This window comes from Myotis nattereri (assembly GCF_964212035.1).
Source record: "Myotis nattereri genome assembly, chromosome: 3".
Taxonomy (NCBI): domain Eukaryota; kingdom Metazoa; phylum Chordata; class Mammalia; order Chiroptera; family Vespertilionidae; genus Myotis; species Myotis nattereri.
In genome coordinates this window covers 131,993,997-132,012,700 of record NC_138077.1, presented here as the reverse complement: position 1 = coordinate 132,012,700, position 18,704 = coordinate 131,993,997, and the positions used below count along the sequence as shown (strand labels likewise).

The following is an 18,704-nucleotide window of genomic DNA, read 5'->3' as shown; positions in this document are numbered from 1 at the left end:
GCACAAATTGGTTGGGAATAAAGCATGTGTGTTTTCGGTGTCTCTCTGAAAACACATCTAGGAACTCATAAAGGCCACATTTACTATATTGTGGCGGGAAGGAATTTTTTGACCTTTCAAGAAATTTTGTTTTGTTTTTCTTAAGAAGACCACGATAAGGAAGCGAGCCAGATTTCTTGGCAATGGGAAGGTTGTCTTAATGCCACAGGTTTGCATTCCCTGAAGTGTAGAGGGCTCTGAGCAAGCCAACTTGTCATCGACTTGTCCTGCATGTCGGTTCCTCACTTTCACACTTACAAACTCGTCCAGATTTCTGCCCACCCTTAGGTTTTATGGAACAGGTGGCAATGGTAGCCATGGAGACATATCCATGTTAACCTCCTAGCTTCAAGGGGCTCCATGGTCCAAGTCCAAGAATATTAGGAATAGGGTTTTGAAATCCAAAGATGCACAGGACTGGATGAAGAATATGAGTGTCACCCTAGAGATTCTAGGGCCTAGAAGGAAGAACGAGCAATGTGGGACACAAAGAGCAAACTCCTGTGTGCTCACTACAGTGTGCTTACCTCTAAAACAGCTGGGTGGTTGGTACTTATGTCCCTCAGGATGGCCTGTGAGAATCTGGCCCCAGCTCACACCCCCAGCCTTGCAGCCCCCCAGCCCCTCCTGGCACCCCGCCTTGGCCTGGTGTTGCCCCCTCGCCTTGGCCCTGGCCTTGCCCCCTCACCAGGATGCTCCACTATCCTGCCTGCGGGGTAATCAGTCAGGTCCAGGGTCTCCAGCCCGGCTCCCTTAATGCCTGGAAGCCCAGCGGCAGCCCCGCCCTGCCCCCTTCCCCCATCACCACTGGTTACCATCTGCAGGGCAATCGGTGGGGCAATCAGGCCCTGGCTCACACTGGCTGCGGCCTGCTGCCACCCACTCACCTGCTCCACGATCTCTCTGAGGTCCCACTCTCACTGGAGCCCATGGGGGCTGGCAGTGCCTCCACTGCTGTCTGCTGCCAGTGCCGCATCCTCAGTGACCATCATGTTCTGCGCTACCCCCTGGTGGTCAGCACGCATTATAGCAAGCTGTCGAACTCCCAGTTAGACAATTTGCATATTAGGCTTTTATTATATAGGATACCTTTCCTTGATATTTGATTACATTTTTCTCAAAATATTCTCTTTCCTTATTTACCTTACTGCCAGATTTTATGACTACTCCTTGTCAATTATATTTGCAACATATTCTTTTGCCCATCACTTAAATGAGAGACTCTCAACTGGGATTGATTTTGCTCTCCAGGAGACACTTGGAAATAATCTGGAGACAGTTCTGGTTGTCACAACTGAGGGTGAGTGGATGTTTCTGGCATCTAATAAGCAGAAGCCAAGGATGCTCTAAACATCCTACAATGCACAGGTAGCTCCCACAACAAAGAATTATCTATTCTACAACATTGGTAGTGTGGAGGTTGAGAAACTGGCTTAACTGTTGCTGTTCCATAGTGTTTACTCTGAGATACTTTATTCTTAACTCATACAATCTCTTAGGGTCCTCTCATCTACTGCCATAAAAAAAGAAAAGTCATATCTGTACTCTGTTGGCTCCCAAATCTCTATCTTCAGATAAATTTATCTTCTGAACACCAAACTCATATCTACTATCCCAAGTGGCATCTTCAGTGTTATAGCCTAAAGGAAGCCTTTGGTTTTATTTATTCCAGCAAGGAAAGAAAGAGGGGTTCATAATTGAAAAATTAATCTGTAATATATAGTGATCTTTTTTTTTAATAAAGTGGAATTACAATTAACTTTTATTTTGAGAGAACAAAACACAACTTAGTGACACTCTATGAGATAATAAGACACAGTTTGAGATGACACAAAAGCTGCTGAAGAGAAAGTCTTTTCGGTCAGAGAGATTTTACCTAGTGAGTGAAAGAGAAGTTGGTCTTTGCATTAAACAAGACCTTGTTCTCTTTCACTGTGGACTCCCAAATGCTTAACCCAGTGCCACCTGTTGTTGTCTTTCACTTCCAGAGCTTCCATTATAATGCTTTAAAACTAACTAGTCCTACTTCTGTAAGGCTACACCTAAGTTCAAATTCAATATTTTTTTGAGTTCCAGGAACATATCTTACATACCTTTTAATTGCCTGGAGTGCTGAAACATAACCACTTCTCATGAGATATGTGATGGATATTGAAGGGGGACATTTTTTCCTTTACATCTAGGTCCCTCTCTCAGCCATTTCCTCTTCTAGTGTTAAGACCCACATGGTGAGCTCATGTGTCCCTCATATAGCCTGACATATAGACTAACTCTGAATCAACCAATTATTTGCATTTGGGAAACTCACCAGTGAGTACCTGTCATTTCAGCACAGCAGTGGGTGAGTCCCTTTAGGAACTCCCTGGTGGGTCAGCAAGGGAAAGCTGGAGGCAGGAAGGAGAAAGGGTGGAAACTGGTCCATCATGGGATCGTCATGTGGGGAGTTTGGAACTTTTCCCCAGAGCTTATGCTTACAGGATGCTTTCCTAAAATACTGTTATCTCCCGGGGAAACCAGCTGTCTACACATTCTGAGTCCTTTATTCACATTGTAGTAAGATATCTGAGAGGAAGGGATGGTGCCCTGAGAGATGGTAGCTGTAAAGCAAGAACAGATTTCCTAGCTTCCCAAACTATCTCTTTCTTGAAAAGAACAGTCTTCGTCCTCCAACTTGGAGCAGTTTTCTAAAGAGCTGCCCATCTGTCTATGTCTTAAAAACAAGCCTCCTGTGTGCTACGTGCAGCCAGGCACAGAAGCACAGAGGAAGGGCGAATGACAGATTAATACAGGGGAGGGATATAAGAAGATATAAGAAGAGTAAAACCTGGGGGTTTTCCACCTGGCCAAGTTCAGAAGGAAGGGTCAGAGGCCAGTGGGTCCCAAGATTAACAAAGAACAGCCTTTACTGGCTACATATCTTCCAGCTTCTGCAGAGTTTTTGGCTCCTGGATGGTGAAACCCCTTTATTGAGTCTGCAATTTAGTTTCCATGACATGGGCACCCAAGGGGTATTCCCAGTAGTCACATTTTCTTGCAAGTTTTCTGTGACCCACAACACCCCCTTTTCAGAATGTTAGAAGCAGAAATCTATAGCCATGACAAAGGGTAAATATGTCCAGCCTGAAGTGGAACTGACTCTGTGACCCTGCTACTATGGATACAGCTGATGCATGGCTGCCCATCCCATTTGAATCTGGACTGCAGCTGTTGTCTCCTCATACCAGGATACTGGGTTATCTTCCCCAGCTATGCAGAAGAGCTCTCTATTCTTCCTCTTGTGCCCATTCTATTGTTTCATTGATTCATTCACTAATGCTACAGATATTAAATGGCCAGAGTAGGTTAAGCACCATGCTAGGCACTGAGATGAAATGGTGATAGCCCTAATCTTCTTTAAAGTTTGTCCAATATTATGAATGCAGTTATGTAATGCTGTGAGGGGGATGAGCACAGGGAGGTCTGGCCATGCCAGGGAAGGGCACCTGCTGGATGTTTCAGATTCTGTCCCAGAGTCAGTGATATGTGCTTGTCCCTATAAGGTGAGAAGAAGGTAGTGAGGGGAGGGATAAGAGTCTATGTATCAGTAGTGAGAGAGGGTACTATGGATGGAGTGCAGATTAATCAGGAGGTAAGGGTGGGGTGAAGGCTGTAGACGGGGTGTGGGCATGAAAGTAAGACAGGACAGTTTACTAGTTCACTAGGGGCTCTTTAAACCATATTAAAGGCTTAATTCTACTTTGCAATATAAAGGTTCAAATGAAGAAAATCAGTCAAAGAGCATTTATAAATCTGAGTTGAGAGGATGTCCTGAAAAAGTAAAGGAGAACTTCGACCTCAAATTGTTTATAATTTAATTCGGAATAGAAGAAAAATTACATGAACTTCATACGGTGAAAAATAAAACTGAATATAATTAAGCACTGAAGAGTCTAATGTAGACCAAAGGAGCTTTGGGAAGAACAGGAGAGTGAGCATCTCATACGAAGGAAGACAGGATGTGATGTGGGTATAATGTGGATGCAACATGGGCCTCAGAGGTAGCTGAAAGGGCTGGTACTCAGCTCCAAGAGGCAGGATGGTTTCTTTGATGAGAGTCTTTATCTGCAGTAAAAGGTTGTGACCATTACCACAGATTCTCTGGCTTCCTCCAAGCATTCAACAGCATCATCAACAGTGTGTAATACCTACACTCCCAGCTCTAAACACAGAATAAAATAATGGCTGTTGTCTGACTCACAAATGGGATAAACACTAAAAACGCTTGCGAAGGAAATAGTATTTCTCAAGTCCATCTACTGCTCTGATCATTACAAGGCTACATAAGTATACAATATTATCTCCCATTCAATAGATTGTGTTTAATTATTTTGTCTTGAGATTTTACAGCTTGTGGAACCAAGACCTCTGTGCTTGCTATGGGGACACAGTTGAGAGCACTGCCTGCCATGACTTAATGTCCCTAAATGAAATACAATGGTAGAACTTTATTTGAGGCTTAATTAGGGGTAGAAAAAATTAGTTTCCCTTACAAAAAAAGAACTGTGTACATTCCATCTCTCTCTTTTACTTTGGCTGTCGGGAAAGGTATTGTTAAATTTGAATCTCAATAATAGTGGACCGGCAGGTCTCTGGTTGGTGTATTTGTGTTTCAGTGCTCTCCTAGGTCTTGATATTCTTAAATATCTTCTCATGTTAATGTATGTGCTTTTGATTATAAGGTGTGTCAAAGCTGAGACATATGGGAGAGAAGAATTACAGAATTGATGGGTGAAAAAAAGAAATTCTAGGGAAGGAAATAGGATAAAACACAAAGATTAAAGAGAAGACTGGTTTGAGTTGAAAAGAGGGAGTCTGTGAAGATACTGTGGAAGCTGAGAGAGAGATGGGATTAGAGAAGGAGTATAGGCAGGGGACAGAGGCAACAGGGAGCCACAGGAAGTTTTGGAGCAGGGAGTAGCAACATGAAACTTGCTTTAGGAGGTTGGTCAAATTGCAATGTTGAGTTTGTACCAAAATAGGGGAAAACTAGGGAGGTGGTTTTGGGGAAGGTTAAAGAATAGACAGTTATGAGAAGAATTTGAAGGAAAAAGTGAACCACATTTGGTTATAAGAAGTAAAGGAATGAATTAGTGATTATATAAGGTGTCTAAGGCTGTTATTATTGCCAAGGAATCATTACTACTCCTCTGCAGTAAATGAAACTATTGGTTTTTAACTTCTGTTTTTGAATATTTAGCAGGCTGGGCTGAGTCAGCTACGTACATAGACTATGGAGATCAAAGAGAAGCCTGTGGCTTTTCTGTAGTTGGTTTATCTTCCCAATCCCTCCTCCCAGGCATTTGAACATTGGCTCTTTAATTATAGTGGTGCCCAGCCTATGCACTTGAGTTCCTAGGAAGTGGAAAAGGGAATTTTTACAAATTCAATTATCTTCTAAACTCTAGCATTTAAGTTAAAAAAAAGAGCCCCCTGCAGGTAGTGTAGGAGAGAGAGAGAGAGAGAGAGAGAGAGAGAGAGAGAGAGAGAAATCCCCCCTAGAGATATAAGCAATTTAGCTTATATTTACATTCAGGGTTGCCATATTTCAGATTGAAAGCAAAATTGCACCTTTAATAACATAGGAACTATAGAGAATATACTAGTAGATGGCTGGAGGCAGAAACTACAGTAAGATAAGGTGCTAAGGAGTGAGGTAAAAGTTTTTAGCTGGCAAAAGGACGGTATTATGAAAAGCAGAGATTGTGTTACAAGGATTTACAAAACAACTATTACTGCATGTAGTTTTCAGGCTTAAGGAACATGATCCACAGTGTAATGACAAGCCTGGTAAAATAGCATTCTATTCAGGTTGGTTTTGCCTTTGTTTTCATGTCTGTTGTATTTACGTTTAAGTTTTAATTGATGTTTTGACCATGTGTCTGGCCCTGAGGAGATTGTGAAGGCTTTCATTTTTAAAATAAATTAAAAAGTGACATATTTAATATACACTAAGCAAAAATACCCTCCTTAACATACCCAGAAATCAGATCTTGTTGGTGCAATAAAACTTGATTTAAAACTTTCTACCCATGAGCACCATAAACCTAAGACATTATCGTAGAGACTTGGGGAAAGGACATCAATTTGGGAAGAGGCAATGGGAGAAATTAATTCTCAGATCCAAGTGTTGCCTGAACAGGGAAAGGAAGAAGACAGATGCAAATATGAAGTGGGCAACATGTAAGTTCGTTAGAAACAGCAATGAATGAGAAAGTCTCTCAATGACCAGTCCAAGAAGGTACAAACTGTTTTGTTTATCTTAGTCAACTCTACCCAATAGCTAGTTCAGTAAAGAAATGAAATAGAGGAAAGGGACAGAGATCATATTTTAAATGTTACCTGATTTTTAAAGTGTGGAGGCTCCCTGAATTTCTCCCACTGGCGAAAATCAAGTGCTTTTGTTCCCCCAAGAATCTTAGAGATAAGAGTGTGACCATCCTAGCCTATTGATTCAATACTGGAGCCTGGATGACAATGATGAGCTGTCGGCTCCATGGGTTATCTCAGTGATTAAGCCTGGCCTCTTGCAGAAGAGCCAGGCAAATGCATCCTATTGTAAGTTTAGCTTCATATACCGGGAAGCTATTTATAGCAGCTACTTACCTACTGGTATGAGTTGAGTCAAAGTAAGTGCTCGTTCTTTTCCATGTTGCCACTCCTGTAACCTTGTAAGAATTTTCTATGGGCTGGTAAATTTTAGTACTTATCTACAAAGCTATTTTGCAACCAGGGACTCTAAATGGCAATTATTATACTAATGCTTAAATCAATATTTCATGCTTATAATTCTGTCTCTAATATATCCAAATGGAAGCAGGCATTACACCAAGGACGGGAGAAAAGACATACTTTAGTAAAGAAGGATGGGAAAAGAACAACACTGTCCTTTGAACCGATGCTTTTAAAATGAGATATTTAAAGAAAAATCTACCAAAATGATGTCTTACTTGACAAGGAAAGATAGCTTCCTCCATCCTCTCTGTTTACACACACTATTGTTTCAGCCCATGGTGTTTTGTTTACTTTGGAAAGAAATATTTTACCCCCTCTGAGATAATTAATTTTTGTCAGCTTCACTGTTTATAAGGGAAACTGAGAAACTGTTAATTGAAATACAGAATGAGTCACTGTTTTCAGCAATTTTTGGCAGCATTCTAATTTGTGTCAATCCCAGCCTAATTATTAGATTCTTTTGGAAGTAGAAAGCATATTTGATTTTTCTCTTACTGAATTGTTTCTTCCTCTTTAAAAAAAGTATGCTGCCTGACAAAGGTTACATAATTTATATCAACATGAGGTGACATACCAGTACATTTGAAATACCACAAGGTTTAGTGCGTCATGCTTGGCTCTTCACAGTAGCTAAATATTTAGAAAGCTCACAGAATGTGGTCTTCCTCCTCCCCTCATTTCTACTCCCTCATTTCTACCTCCAGCCCAGCCAAAAACTGTGGTTCTTTTAAGGACCTTTTAGTAGGTATTAAGCCACAGTATATGGCCCATCACTAATGACATCACTGAAGTAAGCTTCCCAGAGTCATCAGGGAGAATTCACTTGGAAATTCAATTGAATGTCACTTGCAAAGGGCAGGCCCCTTGAAGAGGTGACCAGTCATGCATCCCTGAGTTATCTGTTGTGAAAGCATTAATCACTGTGAACTCATTTTCTCCTAATGCAGACACAGTGCATTGTTTCACAGGAATTCTGTTCCAAATAATCATTAATGTAGAGAGCAGAAGCTGCTGCCAGTGGACAGTGCTAATAAAATCTGTCAGAGCAAAGGCTGGTATAATGGGACTGTTAATGGTTGCTAGCAGGAGTTGGATCTTTCCTGGCTGTGGCAGAATGAAGGCAGGTGGAGAGGCAGGGGCTTTGCTGGAAGGACAGCCCTATCTCTCACCTCCTGAGGTGGCCTCTGGGAGGGAAAAAAAAAATACCAAAACACGTCATGTCTGTCACAGCATTGCCAGGGCTCTGAGGCTGGGAGCACAGGTGTCAGCTGGGGGCTGAGGAGGGAGTCATGGGGTGACTGTGGGGATGGCTTTGCTACCACAGCCTCCTCCTATGGGTCAGGGTGCATCCGGGCACCGGGTGCTGTGGGCATCCCAGAACTTTGCCTCTCCCTCTCCACATTGGGTCAGCAATAAGAGAAGAATGATATCACAGTAAGGGCAATCACAGCTAATGTTCACTACAAGTCTCCTGGGCCAAGGGGCCAGTCCTTTCCATGCACGTATCTCAGTCCTCAGAGCAGCACCCCTAACACGTGTGCATTAGTTATTACCCCATTTCACAGCCGAGGAAGCGGAAGTTCAGAAACCAGTCTGGGGCCAGATTCAAAAGTCGTGCCTTTAAATATCATGTTCCTTTACTGGAGGGAGAGACACAGAAGCTATAGCCTAAAATCAGACTGAAACAGGAGGCAAGGTGTGACAGTGCACCTGGCAGTCTTTCCATTTGCATATCCAACCAGTCAGGAGGTTCAGGACCAGCTTTGGACAGATTATATAAAAGCTATGGCTTGTACCAAAGGCTGTTTCTCTAGGCTTTGCTACTAAAATGTTGGCTTTCAGGTCCTTAAAGAGGCCTAACTGCTCTGTGCCACCCAACAGCAGCCTTGACTGGGGGCCCCCAGGAGGCCCTCTCCGCCCAGTAACACCCTATGCTTAAGACTTGTTCCTTCTCATCCCAACACTTGTCTTGTTTCCTGTCATCGAAATGTCTTTTTAAAATTTATTATTATTTTAAAAATAATAATATCTAATAGTGTTAGCATTTTACAGTTTTTACATTTCTGTCATTCCTCTTTCATCCCTCTTGCATCCATAGCCTTTTCCTGCAAATTCCATCCCATTCCCATTCCTGAGTCCCAAGGCATCGATGTCAGCACCTTGGTTAAAGTAGTCCCTGGGGCTTAGGAAGGCCACAGCGCCTGCATGACCATGCTCCACTGTCTAAGTCTGTATAATGGCTTCTCTCATAGAGGAGAGAGCACTGGAATAAGTTAGACTTTGTTGCTATCACCAGCTCAAATTGTGTCATCTAAAGGTCTTGATCTGACTGTACCTTAGTTAGGTCAGATAAGGCAAGAGGAAGCTACTGCCTCCTGGGGCTGCCTCTGAGCACAAGCATAATGGGATGGACAGCAAAGGCCTTCCAGAGCATTGCTGGGCATGGAGCATGGTCATGCGGGCGCTGTGGCCTTCCTAAGCCCCAGGGACTACTGTAACCAAGGTGCTGACATCGATGCCTTGGGACTCAGGAATGGGAATGGGATGGAGTTTGCAGGAAAAGGCTATGGATGCAAGAGGGATGAAAGAGGAATGACAGAAATGTAAAAACTGTAAACTGCTAACACTATTAGATATTCCCAATAAGCACAGAGTACGGCAGAAGGGCAAATTTAGTTCCCAGATCAGTTCCCACAGCCAAGATGGGAGCAGACCTCTGTAGCCTTTCCACCTGAAAACACCACTATTACTAAAGGCTTATTTCCTTGATTGCATTATTTTAAAAACATGTTAAGGGTTTGAAAGATGTGAGAGAAGACAGATGGTTATGAAGGAGAGGGTTAAGCAGGGAAGGAGTGGGGAGGGCATAGCGGGTTTTGGAGGGAGTCTCACACCCCCGCCCCACAACACCTGCCCCATCAATAGGAAGGTTACATGGCGCCAAGTGCAATGAGGAATGCAGAGATGGGCTAAGACGTGTTCTCTGGCCCCCAAGATCTTACAAATACACATCACAAGTGCTAGACTGCATGGCACAGGATATAAATGCAGTTAGATTGGGTGAAAGCAATTAGCAAAAGGAAAATTCAGAGACAGCATCATGGAAAATTGCACTGGCTGTGAGAACATAGATGAATGTGAATACAGTACAGGGAGAGAAGACACGTTTCGCACAGTTGAGGAATGAACGGGAAGTGTGAAGGTGGGAGCAAGCATGCTGGGTTCAAAGAATAATGAAGGAAACAGCCTTGTTTCAGTGGAGGAGTGAGTGTGTGTGTGCACACATGTGTGTGTGCATGCATGCACGTGTGTGTATTAGGAGAAGGAAGCAGCAGGCAATAAACAGGACAAGATTGGGCAATGGCACATTAAAAAGAACCTTGGTAGCCAGACAAAGGAGTTTGGATGCATATGATAAGCAAGAGAGAGCCACTGGAGGTCCTTTGGCATCTAAGGAATACGATCTCAGTTTGGGAAAGTTTCCCTGGTAGTTGTGGAAAAAGTAGACGGGAGGGGGAAGAGAGAATTAGAAACACTAGGAAGCCAAGGCACTGCCATGACTGCCATATTTCCTCCTGCAGCACACGTTCATACTCCCCTTTTCCCTGGTTGAAGTCATCCTCAGGCCACACTGCTATCCATTGAAGAAGAATGGACTCACCTTGTTGGCTGCTGCGAGTCTTGCTTACATTTGCAGGTAAGAATTGCAGAGAGAAAACCATCTTCAGCTTGTCATTCAAACCTCTGAGGAATATTCCAGAAGCATACTGTTCTATAAGACTGCCTTTATATTGAGTTAATGGGGGATTTAGCCATCTTTAAGTTTTCAAGTGAAAAGAATTTTGATTGTTTTTGATACTCATGGACACATCACAGCAAAAGAATACACAGCTAGCACAACACACACACACACACACACACATGCAGCAAGTCACAAGTTCCTCTCTCCTCATGAAGAATTAGTCATTGCAAAGCTACTACACATGTTACTTTCCCCAAGAAAACCTTGATCTTTGGTTCCACTTGCAATTAAATGTTTGAATAGCTGAATGACCCAAGGCATCTAAATATATTCTTTCTAAAAAGGCACATGACCGTTGAGCATGCTAGGTGTGTTCCATTCCTGTTGCCTGCATCATTATGGGTTTATTTGCATCAACATCTGGTACTAGAGCTCCTAGAGGGCATTTGGGCAATTGCCCAGGGGCTTGCAGAACAGCCTCATGGAGTCATGAAAGCTCATTTAAGCAGCTGGCCTAGATTTTATCATTCAACCACCTGGCAACACTAATTCTCAGAAATACTGCCCAGTGATCTGTAATCAAGGGGAAGTGCTTTGTCTTCCACCCAGTGAGTGGAAACCCCTTTCCATTTTAGAGCCTTCTCATCCACGCCATGCTTTCACTGAAAGAGGCATGCCAAGCATACTGCCTGCATATCAGAAGCTAATCATGATGTTCCGTCTCTAGTCTAGACTCACATAAACTATTCATATCTGACAAGCTGGGTAATCCCCCAATCCCGATGTTGGGAAAAGTTTAATGGAATACAGTGCCCTGTCAGAAACAGAAGCCAGAAAGAGAACACGTTCCACAGGGGCTTGGGCCCCTCGTGCCTGCTCCATGGGCTTCATGAACCTTTGTCTTAGAGCAAGTAACCTTCATGCCAGAACTACTCAGATAATGGTTCCTTCCTTGCCTTTCTTTCCCTTTTCTGAAGCCTGCTCCTCCCACCCTCGCACCCTCTTTCCCTGAGTGCCCAAAGTCTTCCTTGCTTCCCCTGTCTTAAAGAAAGAACTTGCTCAGTCAATCTAACCCAAGATTCCAGTGATCTACATTGTTCTCCAGCCTGGGGCCTTTGCATTTGAACAAAGGTCATATTAGAGAATAATGCTTAAGTTGGGGACCTACTGGTAGTTGATGTTGGGAGCCCTGTGCTGGGAAGGATTCTCAGGCCCTACCAAAAGAAAATTGTGTTAGCACTTATTGTTATTGGCCAATAGCATGAGAATGGAGAGTAACAAGATATATGCCATGTATTTGCCAAATCTGCCTTAACTCAAAGGAATAAACCCCTAAATAAATCCCAGGTTCCAAGATGGGGTAAGAGTATGTATCCATAATGATATGTCTGTTGTATGTTTTGGGAAGAAGAAGGGCAGTAGCTGGTTGATTATATACATGCAATTCTATACTCTGTTTTCTTTGGTTTGGTTTGGTGGACTTCAATCTTATTTACTCTCTCTTGCCAAGTATAACTTCTGGAGTTCATATATAAGATAGTACTTTTGATGTATTAACTTTTTCTACCTAAGAACTTGGAAGCTGATCATTGATCCTCAAATCTGACCCCAGAAACCAAGAACGTGCAAGAGCACCACGGCTACTAGCATTTGGGGGGAAATTGCAGTGGTCGTAAAAGATGAGAAACAGCAGTCAAGACGGCTTGGCTTGTTGGTGCCTGGGCATGTGTTCCGACAATGCAGAGAACTGGGCGGTTGGGGAGAAGAGGTACAACAAGTTGGGGGTGGGGGTTAGGTGTGAGTACATCATAGGTCCATTCAGTTATTCACTGTGCTGAGTTAACAAGGACACAGGAATGTACAAGATACCATGCTTCCTCTCAGGGCTTTCTGGGAGAGAAGAAAGTACACACACAGTGGGAAGACAGGATGATGAGACTGTAATAGGGGTAAACACAGGGCATTGTGGGATGCTGAGGACTGTCTTCTTAAGAAAAGAATGTGTAAGCTGAGGCCCAAAGAATGAGTAGGAATAAGTCAAAAGAGGCATAGAAAAGACCTTTAGGCAGAGGGATCAGCATCTGTGAAGGGCTGGAGGAGCCTAGGGTGTGGCTGAATTGCAGGACAGGGTAAAGCTAAATCATGAATTCACATCAATGTGTTTGGACTTTTAAACTAGAGGGATTTTCTGTGGAAAATTTTTTAAGCAGAGGAATAAAATGATGTGGCTTAGGTAAGAAAGATGATTAAAAAGTTGATTTTGGCTGGAGTGTGAAAATTAAGGAGAAAAGCAAGAGAAGACCAGTTGGTGGCATTTGTGAGACTTGGTAGTAGCCAGTTGATGGCATTATCAATCAATTTCAAATATAATTAGAGAAGGTGGGTGGGATAAGGAGTCTTAGAGACCACCTAGCATTGGAGACCTGAAGCCTCAGCGGGTTCAATGACATGCCCAAGGGCATAGGGCCAGGGATAATCAAAGCTGTGACTTAAATGCAGGTCTATTTCCAAATCCAGTTCTCTTTCCACTCTATGCACATGGCCAGGTATTTGTTCAGCTTACTGCATGTGCAAAACATATTCTTCTAAGTGCTGCAGGGGTGGGTATGCAAAAAAGCTTAACATGGTTCCTGCTGTCTAAAAGCGTTCATGATGTAGTGTCCAGCGCTGTGCTTGTGATGGGAAAGTGATGCAATGGAGCAAGTGGGAGGAAGCACCAGCAGAAATGTGACTGGGTGCACCCAGTGATTTGGGTTTGGACCTCCTTATTAATGAAGCAGTAAATCAGCATTTGGTCCATCAGGCCCCTTTATTCCTAGACTAAATCAAATGCACCTGTATGTGGCCATGTTATGCTGCACCACTGACTGAAGCGTCCCTATTTCTGTCCATTCCTTGGTTAAGGGAGCTCAGACACTTTGCTGCCTGCTGTCTCCTCCCTTACGCAATGCTCAGAGGCCCATGAACCTTCATGGCCACAGGTGGCCATCAACAAGCTCCACAAACTGTGGATATCCATGGAGATGTTTTGGGGAAGTGGCTGTGGGTCAGCTGTTAGGCGTGCCTGTTTGGATGGTCAAATAGGGAAACGGTATAGCAGAAATGAGGTCAGGAATATGGGCCCGGGCCAGACAGAGCGTGAGAAACAAACACGAGTCAGAAAAATGGCAATAATTCTGAGCCAGGGAAGCATTTCACCGCAGAAATCACATCACAATGACCTAAAAATAATTGCCGAGACCGTGGGGACTGCCTTACATGTGGAACTTGCTTTTTGTTATTTTTCAGATTGCAAAATTGGAGGCTGGCCCCTAAGTGGGAAAATAAAGCTTTGCAAAGTAGTAATAACTGCAAATCTTTCATTTCCTTTGGAAAGCATTAGTCACCTATAAATGTGGTAGCTCACTCACTCCTCCCTTCTCTCTCACCTCAGAATACCTCACCTAGCTCTCTCTGAGGCCATGGCGAGGAACAGGAAAATACAAATGTTCCTACTGCTGGCTCTTATTCATTCTCTTTTTGAACAAATATTTCCCCTAACACTAGGCTGGTCTTGCTGGGAAAAGCAAAGTTATATAAGGCTAACCCAGCCTGTAGGGGTTTTGTAGTTAATAAGGGGAGATTAGCTGTGCACTCAAATTATAAGACACACAATGGGAAGTGATAAAATGTCAGAACAAAAACAAGGAGCCACAGAAACATGGAGGAGGAAGTGGTTATGTCTTGCTGGCCAGTGTGGAAAAGGTGTGCATTGGGTCTGGGTCCTGAAGGACTGGCTGGATTAGAGCTTCAAAAAATGGGAGAAAGTAGACAACACAGCATAGTCCCAAGGCCAAAGGAGAACAGGGCACAGGACAATGGTCAGCAATTTGCTCTTACTGGAAGAAACTGAAAGGAAATCACACTGGAACTGCCCTCTTAAGGAGGCTTGTGGATGGCAGGCTAAAAGCAGAGACATAGTTTAGGCAATGTGAGATTTGATTGCCACTGTTGTTTATTTCTATGGCATGGAGGTGGGAGTGAGAGGTATTAGTGACATGGCCAGAAAATTATGCTTTCAAAAGGTATCTTGACAAGAGTGATTAAAATGGGTTGGGATGATGAGACATGGGAAGCAAAATAGAATAAAACAATATACAAATAAAAATTATCTTGAACATTCTTTCCATATAGCTTAATCACATTCTTTTATTCTTTGTCCATGGTTTTTTCATAGTCCCAATGTCATACCAAGTCCAAGTGCTCAGAGCACCGACCTTTACGGAGTTCTAATAATCCAATGAATGCTCACACATGCCTGTGTGGTGCATAGTCCTGAAAACTGCTCTCCTACACAGGCCGTAGAGCCGCAACACCTAGTGTTCTGGGCCCAACATCACCTGGCTCCGCTTTAGGGTTAGTACTCCACCCCCATTGCTAACAATGCCACACTACCATTGCCCCTATGATGGTAGAAATAGAACAGTGCTGCTGGCCACTGCCACAGCCCCAGCTGGCCTGGAGGATATCACCACCTTGATATTGGTAGGCCAGAAATCTGCCTGTGCCCTAGTATTTCTGCTAGTGTGCAAGGTATTGCATGCCCAGTGCAACTGTTGCACAGATATGCAGCCATAAGTCAGCCTTGGGGAAGATATTTGCAAAATCACTTCTCAATAACAGTTTGTATGAGATGAGATAGATGATTCTTCTATACTGTGCTTACTGAGGTGACGACCACACCTGGCAGGGCACCTGGTACCTGGCAGGTTTAATAGTCCTCTATTACTGCCCCCATTTACACATACACACTTCTACGTACAGACATCATATCCCCAGCATATCTTAAAAAATGCCGTAGGGCTGGGCTAAGCTGATTTCCAGGGTCAGCCACCTGGCCATATCTAGCATTGACCATACTCTTCTACTCCCACTAGTGCAGCGGTTCTCAACCTGTGGGTCACGACCCCTTTGGCAGTCGAACGACCCTTTCACAGGGGTCGCCTAAGACCATCCTGCATATCAGATATTTACATTACGATTCATAACAGTAGCAACATTACAGCAACGAAAATAATTTTATGGTTGGGTCACAACATGAGGAACTGTATTTAAAGAGCCAGAAGGTTGAGAACCACCGCACTAGTGCGTTATGTGAATTCTCTCCCAGAGCCAGTTACCCTTTCCTGAAATATGACCCCCTAGGGTCATCTACTAGTAGATACTGCATAGTTTTATAACCTCAGATTTTCATGGGGATCAGAATCCCAGCCCCATTTTTCCAAAGGGCTCCTTAGCTCTCTTGTAAATTAATATATGAAAATAAATATAAAAATGCCACACAGCTTCCCTTGTTATCAATGTTTGGGGTCCAGGCTAGCCAGCATGAATATTGAAGAGGGGTGGGAGCGAAGGGCTAGAAGAGGAAATGGCTATCTATGTTTCTTACCCTTTCTGTTCAAGCCTCAGTTCTTACTCACCCAAAATGCCTATTATAGAAATTAGAAATAAGAACAACCTGAAGAGGGATACAGCTGTGCAATCAGGAATGAGGGACATACCTGAGATTCATTGTTGAAGTAACAGAAGGTTCTATGGATTGATTGGATGTAGCAGGCAAATACAAAGGAAAATATCAAGGATAATTCTCAGAATTTTCAGCCAGTAGTCTGGAAAGATAGTGATTCCATTAATAGATGTAGAGAAGTTAGGAAAGAAATAGTTTTGGGTATAAGTAAAAAAACTCAGTTAAAAAATCCCATATCTATGTCTCATTTCAAAAGATTCTGATTAAATTGGTTCAGGATATGTTCTGGGCATCAGAATCTTAAAGCCCCCAAGGCAACTTAATCATCAGTCAAGGCTGAGAACCACCTACTCAGAGGAACTTCCATCTGGTTAATCAAACCTGGCTGCAGAGATCCAAAGAGTTTAACCCTCCTGGTGAGATGAGATTGCTGGAGTAGAGAGAGGAGGGGGGAAGGGAGGAGGAGGAGGGAAGAGAGGGAGAGAAAGAGAAGGAAAGGGAAGAAACATGGGAAGAGAATGCTAGGGAAATGCCCTCATCTAAGGGACAGGAGGTGTAAGGGATCAGCAAAGTAGCAAAGAATAATCAGATGGTAGAAAATCAGGAATATACAAGAACCTCATAGCCAGAAGGGAATGTTCCAGGGAGGGGTTGGTAACAGTTTTAGATACCATAAAGAGCTTGCCATCCCAACTCTCATTATTGCCAGCACTTTCAACATCCAAGTAAACTGACAGTTCAGCATCAGAATTTCTTTTCATTCTATCTATTATCTATCTATCTATCTATCTATCTATATATCTATTTATATATCTATTTATCTACTTACTTTTGCTTCACCTAAAATTTATTGAACATAACGTAACTCATTACAGGAATTTATTTTTTGAGACAATGGTAGAAATTCACAACTTAATGTTAAAAATCAGATTGAATTTTTGTAGCTATTAAAGCTAGAGGTTGTTTTTAATGTCATTATTTATATTTGGCTAAGAACATTTTGTATGGGATGAATAGAAAGCCTGGGAAGGTCGGTGAATTGAGGTGTGACAAGGGGGTGGGTTTCATCGGCTGCAATAGACTAAAGCTCCATGCTGTGGAATCCCTAGGTCACCCATTCTCAGGGATATTCTCATTGTGAGAATTCTTCTGCTAATTTGTTGAATTCATTTGCAAATGTAAATGCAAGCTGTGCTTGCCTCTGGCCTTAGATGCAGACATGACCCTCTCACATGTTTATGTATGAAGTCAGCATGAAACGTGAGACAAGAGGGTCTTTATTCTATTTATTCTCCTGGGCTAGAAAGATATGACATGAGGGTTAACACTTTAAGAATGAAGATACTCAAAGCCCACAAAATTCCTAGCTATCTAGTAATCTCTAACTCACAGACTTCCACTATTTCTCTATTGATAAGACACAGAAAATATGCATTTCATGATAATCATTTGACGCTACAAGATGAAGGATGGGAAGACGGTAAGATTGACTTTGGCTACCAATGTGTGCTGCCCACCCTGGCTCACATAGAATCGCATGGCAGACAGTTCCAGAAGAACATATATTATTGATATCTCAACTGAGGGTCAGAGCCATTGGCTTCTTCAAAGTATTAATAAAGTAAACATCAGATTAACTAGTTTGGAAGGCTTCTGGGTACATTTTCCAGTTTCAAAGGCTGTGGAGCTCTTGTTGGGTTGGGCGGCTGATAGCTGTCTAGAGCAGCCACAGTGGACAGCAGTTGAAAGGGAGATGCTAATAGGGCCATCCAAACAGCCATTCATTTAAAAACATAAAGAACTTGCTGTGTTCTGGCATTTAGGAAGCTGATGTGTATAACAGACATGACCCCTGTCTCACTAGCTTCCAGGCTCGTGAGAAAGAGTCAAATAAGCAAAACGGCTAAGATCATGGTAGAGGAAGCATGTGGCATAAGAACCTAATAGAAGGGAGTTAAAGGATATTCAGGAAATCTTTTCTAGAGAAATTGAATGTTAAGCTGAGCCTTGAAGCATGAGTATGATTCAGCCAAACCCAGAGCAAGGAGAAGTATGTCCCAGGAGGTGAAAAGGTCAGAGGTGTTCCAAGCAGAGACAGCAGCACGGGTGAAGGTCTAGAAGCTGTAGACCTTGGTTAGTTCAAGAAACAGAGAGGGCCCTTCTGGCATGGCTCAGTGGTTGAGTGTTGACCTATGATCCAGGAGGTCATGGTTCGATTCCCAGTCAGGGTACATGCCTGGGTTCCAGGCTCAATCCCCAATGTGGGGTGTGCAGGAGGCAGAGCATCTCTCATCATTGATGTTTCTTTCCATCTTTCCTCTCTCTGTCTCTCTGAAATCAATTTAAAAAATAGAAATAATAATAATAATAATAATAATAATAATAATAATAATAAAACAGAAAGAGATTCAATATGGATGGACTGCAGATCTGAGAATGGATGGGTAGGCAGGGCAAGGCCAGGTAGGCTGAGTGAAGGAGCTTGGATATTTTCCTAAAGCAGCAGGGATCCACTGGAATCAGGGGTGTGCCATGAACACATCTCTCTTTTAGAAAGAGTATTGGATTACTGGTGGCCTAGGGTGTGGAAAGTGAATTAAAGGGAGCAAGAAAGCACAGTGAGTAGACAATTACAGAAACCCAGAT

General features: G+C 42.9%; 1 protein-coding gene across 1 annotated transcript in view; it reads left to right on the top strand.

Annotated features, from left to right (window-relative positions):
* Positions 1-18,704, top strand: part of ADTRP (androgen dependent TFPI regulating protein) — a gene marked incomplete at both ends in the record, with an annotated part of 59,741 nt that overhangs the window by 31,025 nt on the left and 10,012 nt on the right. The window contains one exon of the mRNA XM_081086045.1: positions 10,392-10,507. Within this exon, the coding sequence (XP_080942171.1) occupies positions 10,392-10,507 (116 nt within the window). The remainder of the gene's footprint in view (positions 1-10,391; positions 10,508-18,704) is intronic.